Source organism: Nelumbo nucifera, chromosome 8 (genome assembly GCF_055504915.1).
Source record: "Nelumbo nucifera cultivar China Antique chromosome 8, China Antique-T2T, whole genome shotgun sequence".
Classification (NCBI taxonomy): domain Eukaryota; kingdom Viridiplantae; phylum Streptophyta; class Magnoliopsida; order Proteales; family Nelumbonaceae; genus Nelumbo; species Nelumbo nucifera.
This window is the reverse complement of record NC_142656.1, coordinates 1,585,622-1,608,243: the sequence shown is the minus strand read 5'-3', so window position 1 is coordinate 1,608,243 and position 22,622 is coordinate 1,585,622. Positions and strand designations below refer to the sequence as shown.

Below are 22,622 nucleotides of genomic sequence, written 5' to 3'. Positions count from 1 at the left end.
TCCCTACCTAATAGATAACTTGGATTCGCCACACCCACATAGTAGAAACATAGTAGGTTGTTTGAGAAACCACCTTGATCCGATTAACAAACCACCTAATAATAATAATGACGATGATCAAATATCATCAATTGAGTAACTACACAACTACATGAGAGAGTAATCCATTATTAATTCTCCCTCTGTTCGCATCACCTAATAGGCTAATACATAACAGCAAATAGTTATCCTCTACAACACTTTTAGGACCGAAAATTGACAACAAATTAACATTGAAAAATAATGTTATTTACTTGATTCCTACAATAATTCACAAGAATATTTATTGAAACAGATTTGCTCGACTTGATTCCAATAGATGATCCAGATACCGCAGGAAAGGACTATTCTGCATGAGTGCAAGGCCCAAATACCATCTACAAATCCAAGATTAAAAGCTCTACTAGTATGAAACATCAGAAAGGACAAAAAAAAAAGAACACAAAAAACAGGGCAGAGATCAGTCCGTTTCTAATCTTGAGATGTATCTATCATAAAATCTTCCTGCTTGCTCAAGATCTCCAAGTTCGGTATAGCAGTCAGCAATTGCTCCATAAGCTTCAGTGTTGCCAGAATCTTCCCCTACTCGGTCAGATATTGCTAGAACCATAGAGTGGTATTTTATAGCATCACGGTATTTTCTCTGCCTTTGCAGAGATGCCCCTGAAAGAAGCATTTCCAAAATAAGAAACATAGATACAAATTCATAAAACATGCATATTTGATCTACTTAAAAATAAGTAAAAAGACATGCTGCAGAAAATCATAATCAAGAAGCCTGAATGCCTGATAAAGGGAGAATTTTACTGCTAACAAGAAAATTAGACGTAGAAATATGAACTGTAATCCAATAGTAGTAAAACCTGCAACTTCAATATCATCTGATAACAAAGTTGTTTGTTGATCCTTTTCTAAAACTAATTTCCTCTCTTTCTTGTGCTTTCTCAAGTTCTGCATTGAGGCCCCTTCAGCCAACATGCTTAATATAACATATATGCATATGGTTGTTTGACATGGCACAAAGCATCTAATCCAATGCACTAGAGCATCTACTTGGTGCTTTTTTGCTGATTCACTAGAGCATCTAATTAATGTGGTTTAACTATAGTTTCTGTGTCGGAGAATGTTCTGAAAATCATAATCATATCGTAAATCATAAGGAAAGTTGAATCGAATTGTATTGTGAATCATAAGATCTTGTCAATACTGAATGGCTAAATATACACTGAAATGTGATCTTCTCTATTTCCAATCCATACCTACCATATATGCACCCAAAACAATAGAATTTACCTCTTTATTTGAATTGCATAAATCATATAAATTATAAGATTTATGAATCAAATCATAGGATTCAATTAAAATTTACCTCTTTATTTGAATTGCAAAAATCATATAAATTATAAGATTTATGAATCAAATCGTAGGATTCAATTAAAAATCGCAAGATTTTTTTTTTTTGCAGAAAATGATTGAGACCTGTTAGAATGCTCGAGTCAGGGGCATTTTGGTCATTCTGGTGTATCTTATTGAAAGTGAAATGTCTATTGTATCTGAGTTTAAGTTATGTGTCCCATCTTCTATGATGGACAAAATTGTCTTTCTTGTAACTCAAGTTTTTCATGAATAAAAGTCAAGTGGGTCGGCTAGGAGAGTGACTTTTGAACATCCTCTCTTCTAGTCTGGCCGAACACTCTTTTCCTCTCCTTCTTCTTCTCTCTTTTCTTTCTTCGTTCTTCTTCTCTACTTTGACCTAGAAACAACTAGGGTTTATTCACATGGTATCAGAGCATTAAGGTCTGGTGTTCGTTTTCTTGCTGCTGTCTTCTTCCTGGGTTCGCCGCCAGCTTCACAGTAGGTTTCATCATCCTACAACTGATCTGATTGAAGACTCGATAAAGGGCTGAAAAGGAGTTGTCGTTTTGAGGGCCTGGAGGTGAGAATGCCTCTGGCCGGTGCTGTGGTGGTCGTTGAAGTGGTATACTAGACCCTCTATTCAGTGTACGAAGAGGGCTGGTCGTATACAGGTATGGACACTGCTGTCGTGTGCTCAGAAATGGACTGTGAATGCTGATTTTTTTTGTGCGCTTCGAAAGTTAGTTGTTGTGGTGCTGAGTGAAACTGATACACATATCAGTCATGTCTTTTTTTTGTGTTTTCTTGCTCACATGTGTGCTGAAAGAAGAGTGGTAGACTGCTGATGTCCACGACAGCAGTGATGTGGTGTTGATTGTGTTGTGGTGGCTGACATATCTATGTTTTTAAATGCTTAAAAGTGAACCCCTAGACCTTGTGTGTAATCAGTTCTGCAGTGTGCAGAACAAGAGTTCGATGAAATGACTGAGTAATTTCAGTAGTGGTGTGTTGGTGGTAAATGGTCCTGCAGTGTGCAGTCCAAGTGTTTGATGTGTTGACTGAATGATTTCAGCTTTAGAGTGTAGTGTGTAATGTGCAGTTGAAGAAAGTGGGTTGGTGGTATTGTAAGTGAGATAAGTCTTGTGACAAGTGTGAGATTGTGGTGTATATTCAGAGGAGACATAATTGAGATGGCTTCAACTGTAGTTGGGAATGACAACAAAACAGGCATCATGCTCTCTTCAGATTATCTAAGTGTTCAAATGACATCCATCAAGTTGAATGGTGAGAACTATGTACCATGGGCAAAATCTGTGGAGGTGTTCTTGAAGGCCAAAAGGAAAGTAAAACATGTGAGGGAGGAGAAACCTTCCTCTGATTCTCTTGGGTTCAGTGATTGGGAACAAGATGATGCACAGATAATGACATGGCTTTGGAACAGCATGGAACCAAAGATTAGTGTGAACTTCATGTTCCTAGATACAGCCAAAGAGATCTGGGATCATGCTAAAAAGTTGTACTCTGGACAAGACAACACAACTAGGGTATATCAGTTATACCAAGAGTACTTCAATTTGAAGCAAGGAAGTCAAAGCTTAGAAGAGTATTATGCAAGTTTGAGAAACATCCGCAATGAGCTAAATGTGTATCACCCTCTAACATCAGATGTCCAGATCCAACAACAGCAACGTGAACAGCTTGATGTGACTAGGTTTCTTGTGGGCTTGAAGGCTGAGTATGAGCCTGTCAGAGCACAGATATTGGGGGGATCAGCTCTCCCCTCACTTGAAGAAGTTTTTGCCCGTCTTAAGAGGACATCCATTGAGCCAGTGGAACATTCTTCCTTCTCTGATAGATCTGGTTTGGTAGTGACTAAAGGGAGTAGTCGTGGAAGTAGAAGTGGTGGTGGCAGCAGTGGTCCTCCAAGCAACCGTGGTGGACACATGTTTAATCGGGCCAGTGGCCGGATTGGAGGCCGTGAGTCAGGGGGAGGCCGTAGAAAAGGAAGGGGTAATGCTCAGAGAAAATGTACACATTGTGGCTTAGAGGGGCACACAGTTAATTTCTGCTATGATTTGCGTGGTCCACCCAACACTTGGGCTAACCATGTTACATCTAAGAGTAGTAGCACAATTACTGAAAGCCAGCAAACTGCACCAACCCCCTCCACACCCACTTGTGCTTCCGGGCAGGAAATGGTGAGTGTACCACGGGCAATATATGAGCAGTTCCTTCAAACATCTCAGCAGAACACAACTACACTTGCCCATTCAGGTATGACTTGTTTAGCTTCCAAAGCCTCACCCTGGATGGCAGTGTGGAACGATTGAAGGCACGGTTAGTGGCCAAGGGCTATTCTCAGTTATATGGTATGGACTATATGGAGACATTCTCTCCTGTGGCTAAAATTGGTTCAGTTCGGGTGTTGATCTCATTGGCTACTATGTATGATTGGCCTCTCCTACAACTTGACATAAAAAATGCCTTCCTACATGGTGATCTTGTTGAGGAGGTGTATATGGAGCAACCACCAGGGTTTGTTGCTCAAGGGGAGGCTGGTAAGGTGTGCAGGCTCAAAAAGGTAATCTATGGACTGAAACAATCTCCTCGTGCATGGTTCGGCAGGTTCAGTGAAGTGGTGAAGGCCTTTGGGATGAAACAGTGTCAGGTTGATCATTCCGTGTTTAGCTATAACTCTAAAGATGGAAAAATCTTGCTAGTCGTGTATGTGGATGATATTGTCATAACTGGAAGTGACAACAATGGAATTGACAGGCTGAAAAAATTCTTACAGGACCACTTCAATACGAAAGATCTGGGGAAGCTAAAGTATTTCTTAGGAATAGAAGTTGCGAGGTCAAAACAGGGGATCAACCTATGTCAGAGGAAATATGTTCTTGATCTACTTGAAGAAACAGGGTTGTTAGGTGCTAAACCAGCAGAGACTCCTATGGAACTCAATGCCAAGTTAAGTGTGGATGCAGGTGAAGAGTTTGATGATCCTGGAAGATACAGAAGGTTGGTGGGAAAGTTGAACTACTTGACCATTACCCGACCAGATATATCATTTGCTGTGAGTGTGGTGAGTCAATTTATGCAACACCCCCGGGTTCCTCACTGGGAAGTTGTTCTGAGAATTGTTAGGTACCTAAAGGGTGCTCCAGGTCGTGGTTTGTTATACCAAAAATGAGGACCTCTTGAGATAGTAGGGTACACAGATGCTGAATGGCCTAGCTCTATATCAGACAGGAGGTCAACCACAGGGTATTGTACCTTCTTGGGTGGCAATCTTGTAACTTGGAAGAGCAAGAAGCAAACAGTGGTGGCAAGAAGTAGTGCGGAAGCAGAGTACAGGGCTATGGCCCATACCACATGTGAACTAGTATGGCTGAAAAACCTACTACAGGAGATGGGTTTCTCAATTGACAAACCCATGAAACTATACTGTGATAACCAAGCTACTGTTCACATCTCATCCAACCCTGTCTTCCATGAAAGAACTAAACATATTGAGGTGGATTGTCACTTTGTGAGAGAGAAAGTGATAAGTGGGGTAATAACTACATCTCATGTGAGCTCAGGAAATCAGTGGGCAGATATCTTCACAAAAGGATTGTCTCGGGGAAGAATAGATTACATTTGTAACAAGCTGGAACTATATGATATATACTCTCCAGCTTGAGGGGGAGTGTTAGAATGCTCGAGTCAGGGGCATTTTGGTCATTCTGGTGTATCTTATTGAAAGTGAAATGTCTATTGTATCTGAGTTTAAGTTATGTGCCCCATCTTCTATAAGGGACAAAATTGTCTTTCTTGTAACTCAAGTTTTTCATGAATAAAAGTCAAGTGGGTCGGCTAGGAGAGTGACTTTTGAACATCCTCTCTTCTAGTCTGGCCGAACACTCTTCTCCTCTCCTTCTTCTTCTTTCTCTTTTCTTTCTTCTTTCTTCTTCTCTACTTTGACCTAGAAACAACTAGGGTTTATTCACAAGACCTAAGATTCAAATCAAAACTGTTGGAATTCATGATTCAAATCATGAATCATTTCAACAATATGTTTGGTTGGTGCTTCACTTGGCTTTCCGGTGGCCTCTTATGGTTCTGCTTCCTCTAGGCTTCTAGCATATTGCATTAGATTTCTACCTTAACATTCATGCTTGCAAAATGCAAACTTAAGCTGGCTTATTTGAAGGAGGGTATAAAGAATATAGTTGTATTTGAAGGAGGGTATTCAGGTATATTTGTAATTTCGTACTGGAGTGTTTTTTGGAACTTTTTGTGTCATATTGGGGGTTTTTGTAATTTCAATTATTTGTATGTGGTTTGTCCAGCAAGTTAATTGTTTGTTCAAATTAAGCTATTATTTATCTCTGATTAGGGTGAGAGAGGAGAGATGCCGACAGTGAAACAAATGAAGATGGGTATGGTTTCCCAAAGATGTAGCTTCCATGCCAAAGTCCAAACCATGCAAATTTGATTTCTTGCTTTTTGTTTCCTGTTCTAGTTATGGCTTCTTGTTTCATTTTCTTGTTATGTTTTTTCATTTGATATGGTCTAGCTTCTGGTCACAGAAATTGCTACAGTATTGTGCATATGGTCATTTGATATGGTCTAAACACAACCTTGGTTTCCAGTGAATATCCCCAATCTTTGTGGAGTCTAAATAAATAAACTTTGTTCCAAGCTCTCCATGCAAACATCAACAACCCAATATAATGTGCATCCCAACCTTATTCTGCTTGATGTCGGCATGCTCCTGATCCCTTTTATACTGTTCCAAGTCATTATCCTCTCTGGATTCCTCAAACTATAACAGTATTTACCTAGAGAAGAGACAAGAAGACCATATTTTACAAATGGGATTGGATTGACAAACAGTATGAACCAAAGATAGTTTCAGTCAAATCTTTTTTTAACGACCCCAAAGTCAAGGTGATGGAGAGATTCCCTCATAAGGAGATTTGGGCCCCTCCAATTCCCTTAAAGGCTTCTTTTATGATTAGGAATCACAGCTGCATTCAGTAGTACCAAAGCATATATAATTTGATCACAAGAGGCCTGTGTATTCCTTCAAAAGAACAACTTTTGTTTTCTGTAGTGAAGATTGAGAAACTGTAGACTATCCTTAAACTGTCCTTTCAGCTCTAGCTTATGTACATATTGTTTTGTAGTGATTAATTTCAAATGGTGGAGTACAAAGACAGTAATGGAATTATAATCTGAGTAGAGATTGAGGGGCTAAATAAAAGAGGAAGGACACATTGGAGTGTCATACGTTTTCTGGTTACATGGACTGTTTGGTAGAAGAGAACCTTAGGAATCCGTGAGAATAAGGCATCATCCAAGGAGAAGATTATTAAGAAAGTACTAGTTACCCTTCAATCTTGGCTTGGTCCATAAGTCCTATAGAAATGTTCCTCACCAAGAAAATTTTGATCACAAAACTCTTTTTGTGTACATTTGAGGGTGTAGAGATGTGGGCCCCACAGCTGTGGTCCCACTCTGTCCGTAGGGTAGAATGTATCTAATCATAGCTGATGGTCAATCTGTTATTCTGTTATTCTAGTTGTTATTTACTTTTCAGTTTTATATTGTTATGTGTTATGATGTAAACACCAAGGGCAGATGTGTCCTTTCATGTAACTAGCATAACATATAAATATTAAATTGAAGTGGCGGCGGCAAAACATTGAGATTCTGTCCTTCCTTTCAAAGTTTGTGTTCTACTGCTCTCTCACTACTCTTTCCCTTCTTTCCTCTATACTTTCTCTTCTTTTCGAACCTAAAATTTAGTAGTGCTCAAGACTGATAGCAGTCTTGAACATCTACATGGTATAAGAGCCAAGTTAGGGTTTCTCATGTGAGTCTAGTACCAGCAGACCACATGAGAATCTCCTAGGACTAGAAGCTGAAAAGGTGGAGTTCGCAGACTGATCCTTGGAGATCGCCAGAAGGGCTAGCAGCTGTTGAAAGCTTGTCATGGTTGCAGAGTGTTGGTGGTCAGGAAGAATCAGAGAAGACTAGGGTTCGGGTAACCTTGGAAGGCAGCGAACAATTTTTCCTTTTAAGTTATCTATTCTCTAAGAGAAGTACTATCAGAGAAGATAGGTTGGATCTATCTTGAAAGGGCGGCCGAACCATTCTAGGGTTTTCTCCCTTCTATTCTCTAGGGTTTTACAGCAAACCCTACTGCTGGGCCGAATTGTTTCAGGGTCTGAAAGTGATCTGCAAACCCTACTGTTGGGCCGAACTGTTTTAGGGTCTGAAAGTGACCTTGCGGCAAACCCTAATAAGCTTGCGGCAAGCCCTAATGTCAGGCTGAACCTTGCGGTTTACCTGGAGCTGTCCTCAAAGTTTGTTTTTTTCTTTCAGCATTGATCAGCTTTTAGGGTTTCATATTAACCCTACTGCAAGTCTATCTGTACGGTACTGATTGGAATGTGCAACTGAAATGTTTTCTTTTGGGACTGATTAAAAACCCTATTTCTCCCAAGCATATCAGACCTGCTTCTAAGCTGATCTTCGGATTCTTTTGGGGTTTTCGAACTCTCTCAAGGGGTGAGAACTGTACGGCTTGCTGCTGTTGTGTTGCTAGTTGGTTACAGATCATCAGTTATACCTGTTTCATGCACATATACCGTGAATACAGATTGGTTCTATACTAATTTTTGGTTGTGATTGATAGTCCAAGTGCTGTTCTTTGGCTGTAGTAACCCTAATTTTGAGACTATTGGTTCTTGACCGAAATGGAGTTTAAAAATCAGGCCGGAGGCAGTTTTGGGAACAGCAATTATGTGGTATGTGGGCATTGTAAGAAACCCAAACACACAAAAGAAACATGTTGGAAGCTACATCCTCATTTGGTCCCGGCAAAGTTAAGAAGCAAGAAGGGTAACGTTCATGTGGTAGTGAATACTAATTCAGCATCATCGTCTGGCACAAGAGGCACATTCTTAGAGACCTTAGCCGCAGTTTGGGCTGCTCTTATACAGCTGGAAGGGGAAGTTGGGAACATAGCTCAGCCACCGCAGTCACCATTAGCCCCTGCCACATTTGCTTTCGCACATTCAGGTACTCGAGCCTCAGCCTACCATGCCTCAGCTCCAGGTACCACTGAACCCTGTTGGGTAATAGATTCAGGTGCATCCGACCATATGACTAGCTTGCCTTCATTGTTTACCACTTATCATTTATCTTCTGGTAGGGATAAAGTATCTATTGCTGATGGCTCTCTTGTCCCCATTTCTAGCAAGGGTGACATCAAGCTATCGGATACCATCTCCTTGTCTTCTATCTTACATGTCCCTAAGCTTGATACTAACCTTCTTTCAGTCAGTAGTATTACCAAACACATGAACTGCTCAGTAACCTTCTTCCCTGACCAGTGTGTTTTTCAGGACCTGAAGACAAAGAAGGTGATTGGGACTGGCCGTGAGACGAATGGGATCTATCTGCTCGGGGAGAGTTCTCGTCGGAAAGAGTCAGTGGATAAGAAGTCACTTGTTTCCCAAAGTGTGAGTTCGGTTATGCTTTGGCATAACCGATTGGGTCATTTATCTTTTCAGTCTGGCATAACCGATTGGGTCATTTATCTTTTCAGTCCTTAAAGAGTCTGTTTCCTAATTTGTTTGTCTATTGAGTTGTCCCAGTTGCAATGTGAAAGCTGTGAGTTTGCTAAACATTGTAGACACTCTTACTCATTGAGCAATAAAAGGAGCAATCGTCCTTTTGATCTTGTGCATACGGATGTTTGGGGGCCATATCACATTCCTTCCATGGGTGGGTACAGATATTTTCTGTTATTTGTTGATGACCATACCCGGTTTTCTTGGGTTTATCTTATGCGTTCACGAGATGAGGTTCCCGCCCTGACCCAAAACTTTCACCAAATGATCCCAACCCAGTTTGATGCCAAGATCAAAGTTCTTAGATCTGATAATGCAAAGGAATACTTTGCTAAGCCATTGGCATCTTACCTTCTTAATCATGGGGTTATTCACCAGAGCACTTGCCCTCATACACCTCAGCAGAATGGGGTTTCCGAAAGGAAGAATAGGCACATCTTGGAGGTGGCTAGAAGTATTATGTTTACCTCCAATGTCCCTATTCGCTTCTGGGGTGATGCTATCCTCACGGCGGTATATCTTATTAATCGGGTTCCTTCTCGGGTTCTTGATATGTCATATCCTTTTTCCCTTCTATACCCAGATGAGGAGTTGTTCACAATTCCCCTTAAAACATTTGGTTGTACCTGTTTTGTTCAGCTCGGACCCCATCACTCCAAGTTCGAACCAAAAGCCTCCAAATGCATTTTCCTTGGTTATGCACAAACTCAAGGGTTATTGCTGCTATGATCCTGTCTCAGGGAAAAGATTTGTTTCCATGGATGTCACTTTCTTTGAGGAGACACCCAATTATCCTCGGGTTTCTTCTCAGGGGGAGAGCAGTGAGAGTGGGGGTTTGAGTCCTTTTCTTCAGGGGGAGAGCGGTGAGAGTGGGGGTTTGAGTCCTTGCCTTCAGGGGGAGAGCAGCGAGAGTGGGGCAATTCCATTGGGTGATGAGAGCTGCAATGGTGAGGGTGGTCAGAGGGATCAAGAGTTGAGGGTCTATCACAGGCGATGCAGGCAGGTTGATCCCGGTCATCAGCAGTCCAGGCCAGCTCCAATCTCTTCTGCGGCTCCAAGTCCAGGTATTACAATCCCAGGGCCCATAGAGACATCTTCCATTGTTCCCACTTCACCCCCTGCAGACGACCTTGACCTTCCCATTAACATCCATAAAGGAAAACGACATTGCACCACATCTACAGCCCACTGCATTTCCCAATTTTTATCCTATGATCGCCTATCTCCCTCCTACAGATCCTACCTTACTTCTGTTGCTAATGTCCCTATTCCAAGAACAGTGCAAGAAGCCCTATCAGTCCCGGAGTGGAGAGTTGCAATGCAAGTTGAAATGGATGCCCTGTTGAAAAATAATACCTGGGAGCTAGTTGATTTGCCCAAAGGAAAGAAACCAGTTGGATGCAGATGGGTATTTACTGTGAAACACAATGCGGATGGCTCCATTGAGAGGTACAAAGCTCGGCTAGTTGCAAAAGGGTTCACCCAGACTTATGGTATAGATTACTTGGAGACATTTGCCCCGGTAGCCAAGATGACCACCATTCGAGTTCTATTATCTCTTGCAACAAGCCACAATTGGCCTTTGTACCAAATGGACGTCAACAATGCTTTTCTAAATGGAGACCTGCAGGAAGAGGTTTACATGCAGTTGCCCCCTGGATTCTATGATACAGAGACAAGTAAGAAGGTCTGCCGGCTCAATAAGGTATTGTATGGTTTGAAGCAGTCACCTAGAGCTTGGTTCGATAGATTCAGACTAGCCCTTGGGAAGTTCGGTTATGTGCAGGCCTAGTCAGATCACACACTGTTCATCAAGAGGGTGGAGTCCTCTCTGACACTACTTGCAGTATATGTTGATGATATTGTGGTGACAGGAAATGACAACAATGAAATTGAGTCCCTCAAACAGCTCCTTCAACAAGAGTTTGAGGTGAAAGATCTTGGTGCACTTCGGTATTTCTTGGGTATTGAGGTTGCTAGATCCAAACAGGGGATCTTTATCTCACAGAAGAAGTATGTCCTAGATCTGCTGGCAGAAACTAGAAAGTTAGGTGTCAAGCCTGCGGATACACCTATTGAACAAAACCACAGGATTAGTGCAGAGAGTGGGGAGCCTCTTGAAGACAAGGTTATGTTCTAGCGATTGGTAGGGAAGCTTCTATATCTCTGCCTCACTCGGCCAGATATTACTTATGTTGTTAGTGTTGTCAACTAGTACATGCATTCTCCTCGAACCACACATCTTCTTGCGGCAGAAAGAATATTAGCATACTTGAAGAGATGCCCGGGTAGGGGTATACTGTTCAAGAACAATAACCACATGAAGGTGGAGGTCTATACGGATGCCGACTGGGCTGGGAGTGTTGATGACAGAAGGTCCACCTCTAGATATTGTGCTCTTGTGGGAGGTAATCTTGTCTCTTGGAGAAGTAAGAAACAAAGTGTTGTCTCCCGATCCAGTGCTGAAGCAGAATACAGGCCGATGGCTAATGGAGTGGCTGAAATCCTATGGCTGAGATCTCTACTTGAGGAGTTGGGTATAGAGTATGAGAAGCCCCTGATGCTATATTGTGATAATCAAGCAGCTACTATATAGCACATAATCCAGTGCAGTATGACAAGACCAAACACATTGAAGTTGACCGCCATTTTGTACGAGAGAGGGTCTCATCTCAAGAAGTATGCCTCCCTTACATCACATCTAGTATGCAACTAGCAGACATCCTCACTAAAGCCGTATCAAGAAAGAAGCTAGAAGCGGATCTATCCAAGTTGGGAATGATGAACATTTACTCCCAACTTGAGGGGGAGTGTAGAGATGTGGGCCCCACAGCTGTGGTCCCACTCTGTCCGTAGGATAGAATGTATCTAGTCATAGCTGATGGTCAATCTGTTATTTTGTTATTCTAGTTGTTATTTACTTTTCAGTTTTATATTATGTGTTATGATGTAAACACCAAGGGCAGATGTGTCCTTTCATGTAACTAGCATAACATATAAATATTAAATTGAGGTGGCGGCGGCAGAACGTTGAGATTTTGTCCTTCCTTTCAAAGTTTGTGTTCTACTGCTCTCTCACTACTCTTTCCCTTCTTTCCTCTATACTTTCTCTTCTTTTCGAACCTAAAATTTAGTAGTGCTCAAGACTGATAGCAGTCTTGAACATCTACAGAGGAAATGGTTGAAGGTAGTAGTAGAAAACCTTATGTGCTGATTTCGGTCAAGCTTCTTGTAAAAGGAAGAGTAGAAAGTTGGGGATTTCAGCAAGACACAAAGGAAAGGGAAGAAAAGAGAAGAAGGTCAACTAGGATAGATTGACTTAACCCTAGCCGCTAGCCCCTCATTCTATTTATAATTAACTTAAGTATGAGATATTACAAAGATGCCCTAAGTAAGGCGGCAACTCAACCTAAGTAATTACAACTCTTTAAAAAAATAAAGACTAATGGGCCCAAGGCCCAACAACATCTTAATTTAAAAGGAAATAAACTAAACACAAGTCGGCCCACTCAACACTCCCCCTCAAGTTGGGAGTAGATGTCATACATCCCCAACTTGCGTAGATCATGCTCTAGCTTATTCTTTGCAACGCCTTTTGTGAGGACATCAACAAGCTGCAGATCAGAAGAAATGTATGGAAGACAAACTTCTCCAGAAGTTACCCTTTCTCTGATAAAATGTCTATCTACTTCAATGTGCTTAGTTCGGTCATGCTGGACTGGATTATGAGCAATATTAATTGCTGCCTGGTTATCGCAGTATAGCATCATAGGTTCTTCTGCCTGAACACTGATTTCTTCCAATAGAGAACGGATCCAGAGAAGTTCTGAAACTCCATGTGCCATGGCCCTATATTCAGCTTCTGCACTTGATCTTGCCACAACTGTTTGTTTTTTACTCTTCCATGAAACTAGGTTGCCCCCAACTAGGGTGCACACTCCTGAAGTTGATCTTCTGTCATCGAGGCATCCTGCCCAGTCCGCATCTGTATAGGTCTCTAGCTTGAGCTGTCCATGATCAGTAAACAATATGCCTCTGCCTGGATGTCCCTTCAGATAAGCAAGGATCCTGTCAATTGCCTTCCAGTGCTGGTCTCGTGGAGCATGCATGTATTGGCTCACTACACTTACTGCATAGGAGATGTCCGGTCTTGTCATGCACAAATATAGTAGCCGACCCACAAGTCTTTGGTACCTCCCAAGGTCCTTTACTGGTTCACCTTCTGATGCACTGATTCTGTGATTCTGATCAATGGGGGTGCTAGCTGCCTTTGTTCCAAGTTTCCCTATTTCTTGGAGAAGGTCCAAGACATACTTCCTTTGAGAGATAAAAATTCCATGTTTCGATCTTGCAACTTCAATGCCTAAGAAGTATCTTAGTTCTCCAAGGTCCTTAATCTCAAATTCCTTATGCAGGTTCCTCTTCAGACTATCAATCTCACTCAGATCATTCCCAGTGACAACAATATCATCCACATAAACAATTAGGATTGACACCAAGGATCCCCTGCGCTTCACAAACAAGGTGTGATCAGATTGAGTTTAAGTGTAGCCAAAAACAATCAGGGCCTTTCTGAATCTGTCGAACCATGCTCTAGGGGATTGTTTCAAGCCATATAGTGACTTCTTCAGCTTGCATACCTTTCCCTCTTTAGCATTATCATAAAAACCAGCTGGAAGATCCATATACACCTCTTCTTGCAAATCCCCATTTAGGAAAGCATTCTTCACATCCAGTTGAAACAAGGGCCAAGAGTATGAGGTAGCAAGAGAAAGGAGTATCCGAACAGAGGTCATCTTTGCAACTGGTGCAAAAGTCTCTAAATAATCAATGCCATAGGTCTGTGTGTATCCTTTTGCAACAAGTCTTGCCTTGTACCTCTCTATGCTTTCATCTGCCTTATACTTTACTGTGTAAACCCATCTGCATCCAACTGTCTCCTTGCCTTCTGGTAGGTCCACAATCTCCCATGTCTGATTCTTAATCAAAGCCTCCATCTCTTCTTGCATAACTGCCTTCCACTCAAGTTTGGAGAGAGCCTCACTAACACCCTTGGGTATAGACACGGAATCAAGAGAAGAGAGAAAAGCACGGTAGGAAGGAGAAAGTCCACTGTAGGATAAGTATTGTGATATGCAATGAGCAGTGCACTTCCTCTTCCCTTTTCTAAGAGCAATAGGGAGATCAAGGTTATCTGTAACAGTGTTAGTGGGACCAATGGGAACTGAAATAGTAGAGGGATCAAGAGGAATACCTGAATCTGTATCAACTGAATCTGGAGTCTCCAAGGGATCGACAGGAAGTGGTGTGAGTTCTGCTGTAGTGGAATCAACCTCCTTATGAAGTCTCTGCCGTGAGTAATACTGTGAGACGGAACGCAAAGGGGGGGGGGGGCAAGGTAGGTGACATCGAATGGTTGTCAAGCACAGTAGTAGGCACAGGAACTGGAACTGGGAAAGGGATAGACTACTGACTTAATTCCCCAAAACACTCCCCCTGAGAAGGATTCCTTGAGAAGAAGCATGTAGATTCGAGAAAAGTGATGTCCATAGTAACAAACCGGTTCCCAAAGACTGGATCATAGTAGCGGTATCCTTTCTGATTCTCTGCATATCCAAGGAAGACACATTTCTTTGCCTTGGGATCAAGCTTTGAACGGTAAGGACCAAGAATATGTGCAAAGCAGACACACCCAAACACCCTTAGAGGAATATGAAACATCTCCCCCTGAGGAAAAAGAAGGCTGAATGGAGTGCTGAATCCAAGTATACGAGAAGGCATCCTGTTAATCAGATATACTGTCGTGAGAACAGCATCACCCCAAAAACGAACCGGAACTGTCGCTGTGATCATCATGCTTCTTGCCGTCTCAACAATGTGTCTGTTCTTTCTCTCTGCAACACCATTCTGCTGTGGACTGTAGGAACAACTACTCTGATGGACAACACCATTCTGCTGTGGACTGTAGGAACAACTACTCTGATGGACAACACCATACTCCAACAGATATGAGGCAAGATGTCTCTCAAAATATTCCCTAGCATTGTCAGATTTGAACATCTTGATTCTAGTTCCAAACTGTGTTAATACCATCTGATGGAATTGTCTCACCAAGGATGGTACCTTATCACGTGATTTCATCAAGTAAATCTAGGAATATCGAGAGAAATCATCCACAAATAGGAGAAAATAGCGATAGCCGCCCATAGAGGGAACATGATAAGGGCCCCACATCCGAATGAATAACATCAAAAAGAGAAGAACATCTTTTATTACTCGGTTTAAAAGAGTGTCTACAATGGTTTCCAAGTTCACAACCTTCACACTTCAACCTTGACAGACTCACAGACTCAAACAGTTTTGGAAACAAAGAACTTAAAGAAGAAAAAGACAAATGGCCCAGACGATTATGCCAAAGTATAATCTGATCCACAAGTTTTGACTCACTGCCCTTGCAAACATGATGACTTTGGTGAATTGGAAGAGTATCCAGGAGGTAGATTCCATTCACTTCACGACCACTCCCAATCATCCTCTTTGAATCTAGATCCTGCAAAATACAATGTCCAGGAGAAAAAATTACTGAGCAGTTCAGATTCTTAGTCAAACTACTAACAGATAACAAGTTGGTGCTCAATCTAGGAACATGAAGGATAGAGGGTAAACAAATGGAATCATTAATCTTGACAGATCCCTTCCCAGCAATAGGAACATGGGATCCATTAGCTGTAGAGACCCTATCTCTACCAGAACTGAGCTGGTAAGAGGAGAAAATGGTGGAGCAATGGGTCATGTGCTCTGAGGCTCCAGAGTCTATAATCCAAGGAGATCTCTCCTTACCTGAAACAGAAACATAGTTTGCAGTGACATGTGGACTACCTGTGTGGGCAAGGGAGGTAGAGTGAGTTCCACCTGTGCTACCTGTACCTTGTTGTCCGGTTGCGGCTGAATTGGAACTAGCTGTATCCCTCTGATTCAGAAGTAACCCAAACCTCTCAAGCTCGGCCCTTATTGCAGCAGCTGCAACAGACTCCAAGGCAGCTGTAGTAGGAGGGGCCGGAGTGTCACCAGTAACTGCCATATGTGCATTTCCTTTTTTATTCTTCAATTTGGTTGGCACAAGATGTGGGTGAAGCTTCCAGCAAGTATCTCTTGTATGCTTTGGTTTCTTACAGTAGTCACAGACTAAGTCCCTTTTGTCTTCCTTCTTGTTCTCATTGCCATTCTGTTTAGGTTTCACAGCACTTACCATAGCAAACTGATCAGTCATGAGATTCTTCATCATTACATCCCTCCTGCACTCCTCCCCTGACACGAATGCATATGCTTGGGAGAGAGTGACACTGTCCCTGGAAAGAAGATGTTGTCGTGCAATGTCATACTCAGGGTTAAGGCCAGCAAGGAATTCGAACACCCTATACTTCTCTAAGTGTCTTTGATAGGTAGTTGCATCCTTGGTGGTTTCCCAAGCAAAGGTCTCTAGATGATCAATCTCCTGCCACAGGGTCTTAAAGACTGAAAAATAAGCTGCAACAGATCTATCTCCCTGCCTAGTAGCAATAATCTGATTTCTTAGTTGATAAGCCCTAGAAACATTCTCCTTCTGAGAATAGGTCTCTACCACCCCATCCCATATCTCCTTAGCAGTGTTTGCCCATAAAAAGTTTTTACTTATATGTGGCAACATAGAATTACACAACTATGTCATTACCATATAATTTTCTTGCACCCACCGGGAGTTGCCAATTTCGGGTTTTACCTCTTCACCAGTAATATACCCCAATTTTCCACGAGCCCCAATGGCCATCTTTGCAGATTGGGACCATTCCAAGTAATTTGTACCATCCAACCTAACTGTAGTAATGGTTCCGGCTCCGAAGGGGTCTCCAGCACCTCCTTCCACTGGTCTTATTTCATTCCCGGGCTTATATTCAACTCTGTGTCCCTCCATATGTCTCAAAGAGGTACAAAAAACAGCTAAAAAATGCAACAAGAATAAACAGAATACCTTCTGGAACCAACAACACTCCTTTGGTGTCCTGCACTTTCTTCCCACGAAGGATTCCTTTTCGGTGGGATGGGGAGAAGAAAGAGAAAGAGCAACCGCCCTCTCTAGAGGCCTCCAAACCATATGGAACTTGAATCGCCCCTTACAAAAAACCCAGAGGAACCCTAAAAAAATAGGGCACCACTACCTAGGTCAAAATTGAAGAGTCCAACAAAATCAAGACTCTTCCCCTTTCTCCAGTTTTTCCTGATTCTGATGAGAAACCCTAGACCAGCTATAGGGCATACAGATCCACCAAGAAAATCCAAAAACTGGGCTTACCTGAAAGCTTCGATCAGCCTCTTAAATCTCCATGCAGTCGGCCGATCTAGGGCTGCAGGAAAAAATCTCTTCAAGAACCTTCAACCCGCTCTGATACCAAGTAGAAAACCTTATGTGCTGATTTCGGCCAAGCATCTTGTGAAAGGAAGAGTAAAAAGTTGGGGATTTCAGCAAGAGACAAAGGAAAGGGAAGAAAAGAGAAGAAGGTCGACTAGGATAGATTGACTTAACCCTAGCCGCCAGCCCCTCATTCTATTTATAATTAACTTAAGTATGAAATATTACAAAGATGCCCTAAGTAGGGCGGCAACTCAACCTAAGTAATTACAACTCTTTAAAAAAATAAAGACTAATGGGCCCAAGGCCCAACAACATCTTAATTTAAAAGGAAATAAACTAAACACAAGTCGGCCCACTCAACAGTAGTTATATAAGAAATGCCACTTCCCTATGTTGGTCCCAGCTATCTGGTATCTGGGGCCATTACCAGCTTCATGTGAGATGATGAAAAAAACAATTGATCAGTCTCTTATCAGGAAAACTTTATTGGTAAAGAATCAAATATGAATAAAGTGCCAAATGAAAAGAGCAATTCAATCCTCCCCAAACATGCAGTTGCGTGCCAGCTCACTGCTACACTCCCCTAATAAATATCATCCCAATGTAAAATATGTCAGCTTGCAAATACAGATTTCTAATCCTAGAAAACATATCACTTGTCATTAGAAAGAGAAAAATGAAAGACATGAAATAAAAAAGTTCAGACAGTTTGTTGGTACTTCATATTTTGCCTTTTTGACCACCGCAGAAACATAATAGTATTTCAATTGATTTAGCATATTTCTTGCTCTCCAATTGTTAAATTAGTACCTATATCGGAAAATTAAAAATTCCATTTGTGTTGCTTAAATTTATAAAGGAGGGAAGGAAAGAAACAAAGAAATTGACAAAAAGAACATCCATAAAAAGCAAATAATAGGTAGGAAGACGGACCTAAGCCTCGAGCAGCCTTCTTCTCCTCAATGGGATCTTTTAGAGTCTGAGCAAGCTCAAGAGCCGCCTTAAACTCCACAAATGCCCTCTCTGGATCCTGATGCCTTAGAAAATTCTTTCCAATTTTTAAGCGCGCAATCAATTCCTGCTTCCTTGAATCAACAATTATTTCATTCTCCGGTATTCTATTACCGATTGGAGCATAACTCAAGGTAGGGGCATAGGACTCAATCTTTGCTTGCCTCCTTAGTGCTGAATTTATCTGTCGCAATTGGTCATTTAATCGCTTCAGTTCTCCTCTCCTCTGCCTAGCAAGCAATCCTGTGACAAACAGTGTGGTTACATTACAAAGATGATATAGGCAACGTGAGGACCACTTTTCTTTTCATAAAGGCAAAATGCAAATCCAAAATCAGATCTCTATAGTGTCACCTTAACTTCTATGTCTAGGGCATATTTAATTTAACAAATAATAATATGACTACTAGATCCAATAAACATTACTTATTTTTCAAAAAAAAAAAAGAAGCTGCTTAAAATATTGCTTGTGGTATATTTCATGAATAATTATCTGATTGAATCAAAATCAAAAGAAATGGGTTAGTGGGAGATCTACAAGATCCATGATATTGTTTTGGGGAAAGGTAAAGTACAATTATATTAATGATTCAAAAAATACAGAAGCCCATGTATGCTGAGGGGCTGTACAATGGGAATTACATGAAGTATATAGTTAATGACTGTGAAAAAAGATTGTCATAAGAGAGATAAAAGTTATAAAGCACATCGCTGAAGGTGTTGTGAATGCTTAACCATGAATTAATGGATCCTAATAGATTCCTCTTAAGGTTATCAGTGCTGCGGATATTAGTCTCAAAAATACAAGAATTTCTTCCTTTCCAGATCAACCATATTTTAGCAAGAAGCAATAGTCTCCATATTATGCGACCTTGCTTGCTTAGATTTCCAATGTGCCATCCTGGCAGAAGGGCCTCAAGTGATTCAGGAAGTAGAAATAAATCCCAAAGATCAGTAGTGCCACTACCCAGATTTTGGGTGCTACACAGCAGTGAACAAACAGGTGGTTGTGTGATTCAGCTGTTTCTTAGCATAGTGCACAAGTAATGTTATGCATCTTGAATCAATTTATCAAAGTACTAAACAATTTTTGCTATTTGACAATATCATTGTGTGATTAGAATTTCTCAAATCAATCTTTCAGGTAGCAATAAGGATGCTATAATGCAGGGTTAATAACATGCACACTGACAGTGAATTTTTTTGGGTTATAATGGATGAAACATGAAAAAAAACCAAGTATATTGGGGCATGACCACTGATTTGAGGTAACATCACTGCAGTCGCACCTAATATTTACTTGAAGTTTAAACCTCATGATTATGTCTAAAAGTAAATGTCCATGGATGATGAACAAATGCAAGAGATAGCACTCCCTGAGGATTATGCTTTAAAACATATGCATGCATGAGCTTGCACATCCACAGACACAGACTAAATAAACAAAGTTGTAGGCATTAGTAGTACCATTAACTAATAATTCATAACCATTAACCAACTCCAACCACAACTTCAAAACTCCCACTTAAACACTAGTATTAGTCCATAAATGGAACCATGGAACTATGTCATCGATTTTGGATTTATCTTACCTCCAACAGTGGCCCCTACAAGGGCTACAAAAAGCAGTAGAGGCATGTTGAAGACAGAGTTATCAGCCTCACATGTTTCTGCTAAAGCTTCAAAAGGCATGGCCAACATCAGAATATTTGCAACAAATGCTGCTGCTAGGAAACTGGTGGGTACCATTTTCTGCAAAAGCCATAGTTGAATAAGGACTGTGCAACTAAACTTACTTTTCTTTATATGCGTATGTTTGAGCACCGAGTGAATTGAATAAGTACATATACAACCTTAGGCTGTGCTAACATTGCTAGGTGGAAGTAGAAAAGTGGTGCAGATGCATTGATTTAGTGGATGATGGAATTTCTATTCCCCAGGTCATTCTATTTTTCACTGAACTAACATAAAAGGCAGCATAAAAATTGCTACTTTCTGCATTCCCATGGCCCATTTTACAGAGCAAAACAATAGAACAAAGGAAGTGGTGGATTTGGGAATCTTTTTGCATCCAACTTTCTGTTTCCACTATAATCCAAACACAGCCTTAGGTAATTGCATTCCCCATGTTCATAAAGAATTTAAATACACCATTTAAGGGGAAAACATATGATAAACATTGTAAATAAAAGAAAAATACAAAGGCCAAAATACAGTGAGACTCACCATCATACCTGATGAGCATATAGAAGTTCCACAATGGCATGGTTGTGATTAGGTAGCCCTTGATCGGTATAACATGTTTTATCCAACTTGTTCATCTGGATATCAGCAAGCCCTGAACACACATACTGGCTGCTTGGCAGTATGTGACTTATATCAATTGGCATTGGAGTTTTACTGGAAAGATCTGCAAAACACAACCGAATCCTTTCCCCTCTAGTTGATAGGAAATCAACCATCTCTGTAGTCAATACTTTTACTTCAGAAACATGAGTAAAAAACTTCAGGATAGTGGCATGCATTATATCCTTAACACCTGTTTTTGCTGCAAGAAGAAAATTGAATGAGAAAGATAATGCATTGAGATGAAGATGTTCATTATCTGCTTCATACATCTTCGGATAATAGGAAAACCACAGCCAAGCAAGCAAGTATGAGATATCCAAATCAAATGCTTAAAAATTGGAATGAATGCAGATGCCCAAGAGGTATTTTCAAAGTTCAAAACCAAACAAGCATCACCCTACAAACCAGAATCTATAATCATGTCAAACTCACTCGCTAGAAGAGTTTTATTAAACTATATTTTACTTAGAAAGTATAAATTGAAGATGTAGATTTTGAATGAGATGGTTAAAATCTTAAGGTAGGTATCAAGTGTGCAAAAAGCATTTCAAGCTAATATCAGCCCAACCATAGAAATCAGATTGGGGCTTGAAACATTATCTAGATCTGATAGAAGTTAAGCAATTTATATTGCAAATTGCATATTCTTATATTTTTTTCTTTTTATTTTCATAATTCATCCTCTTACCATGTTCTTTAACAAACAACATTAGTGCTCTATTTGCAGAACCACAACAGAAATCAATGAAAAATTAGCAAGAAACTCAAAACAAGTTTAAAGCATAAATTCAAGCATATGCAGGTCTATTTGGACAGCTCCTTTCAGTAGGAGTTTTTGGAATTGAGTTTTGAGCATTTTTGGCATTCTATAGGTGATGTATTGAATATTGAATATTTCATTTTTTTTGTCAAAATGAATGGAATTTAGGTAAAGAAAGAAGACTTGGTATTGCCTCTTGCATATAGCCATATAGTAGTCAATTTGGAAGTGAAGAAATGTCAACATTCTCAATAGCAATAATTCTGAATGTTGGGTATGGTGGTAATGATTCCTCTCCCTCATCATTCACCTCCATTAAAAGGCCTTTGGGGCTGTTAGTTTTGCAAATTCCAACAAAAGTGTACAGAAATACACCTTTGGGGACTTACCCCTGCTGCAACAATTCAAACATAAGTCCGTTGCGTAGAATCAATCTATAATTTCAGTTGACACGATATGCAAGTTATAGTCCAGTTACGGAAATTGAAGCACATTTTAAGCACAAATGCGTGTATCTTGAGCAGGGCAGGGTGCAGAAAAATCAAGTTTATTAAATCCAAACGGCAGCAAACTTCATCATATGCAGTTTAGATCATTAATCCACCTAATTTTGGATTTACAAAGTGGCAGTAACAAATTGCCTACCCTATACGAATCCCTCAGCTATGCAAGTGATCGTAATAATCCTTTATCTGAGATTCCACTTTACGCTTTAGTAGTAAACAAGAAGGAAGAAATTTAAGAAAAGGACGGAGCAGACGCTGGAAAGGTCTTCTCGAACACAAAACTGTTAAGTGTACTCGCATCGAAACGTGCAGAAACTTAAAAGAAAAGTAGCAAAAACCAACGCCAAATTCATCGAGCGACCGGGAATACTCACCACATGCAAGAACTCGACCGGAGAACTTGAAGGAAGACGGTCCAGATAACCGGAGAGTGTTGGTCGGCTTTGGGCGCCAAGAAATGCAGTAGAAATTGGCGATCCCCGCCATTGCTTTGGAATTTGGATAATGATTTGCCGTTTCATTCAACGACTTGTTACTGGGAACGCTCTAATGAGTGATGATGATAGAACAGACCTAGCCTTGCCCTT

General features: G+C 40.8%; 1 protein-coding gene across 2 annotated transcripts; it reads right to left on the bottom strand.

Moving 5' to 3' along the window:
* Positions 1 to 243: 243 nt before the first annotated feature.
* Positions 244 to 22,622, bottom strand: LOC104600501 (protein FLUORESCENT IN BLUE LIGHT, chloroplastic). Of its 2 annotated transcripts, none has more exons than XM_010263470.3 (5): positions 22,410 to 22,622; positions 20,655 to 20,968; positions 20,013 to 20,172; positions 18,343 to 18,663; positions 244 to 702 (listed from the first exon to the last, which is right to left on the bottom strand). In XM_010263470.3, the coding sequence occupies exons 1-5, from the start codon at positions 22,519 to 22,521 to the stop codon at positions 500 to 502; spliced, it is 1,110 nt and encodes a 369-aa protein (XP_010261772.1). In that variant the 5' UTR covers positions 22,522 to 22,622; the 3' UTR covers positions 244 to 499. The 2 variants fall into 2 exon arrangements, with proteins under 2 accessions (XP_010261772.1, XP_088749724.1); XM_088893598.1 differs by having other exon boundaries at positions 20,647 to 20,968; positions 22,410 to 22,527.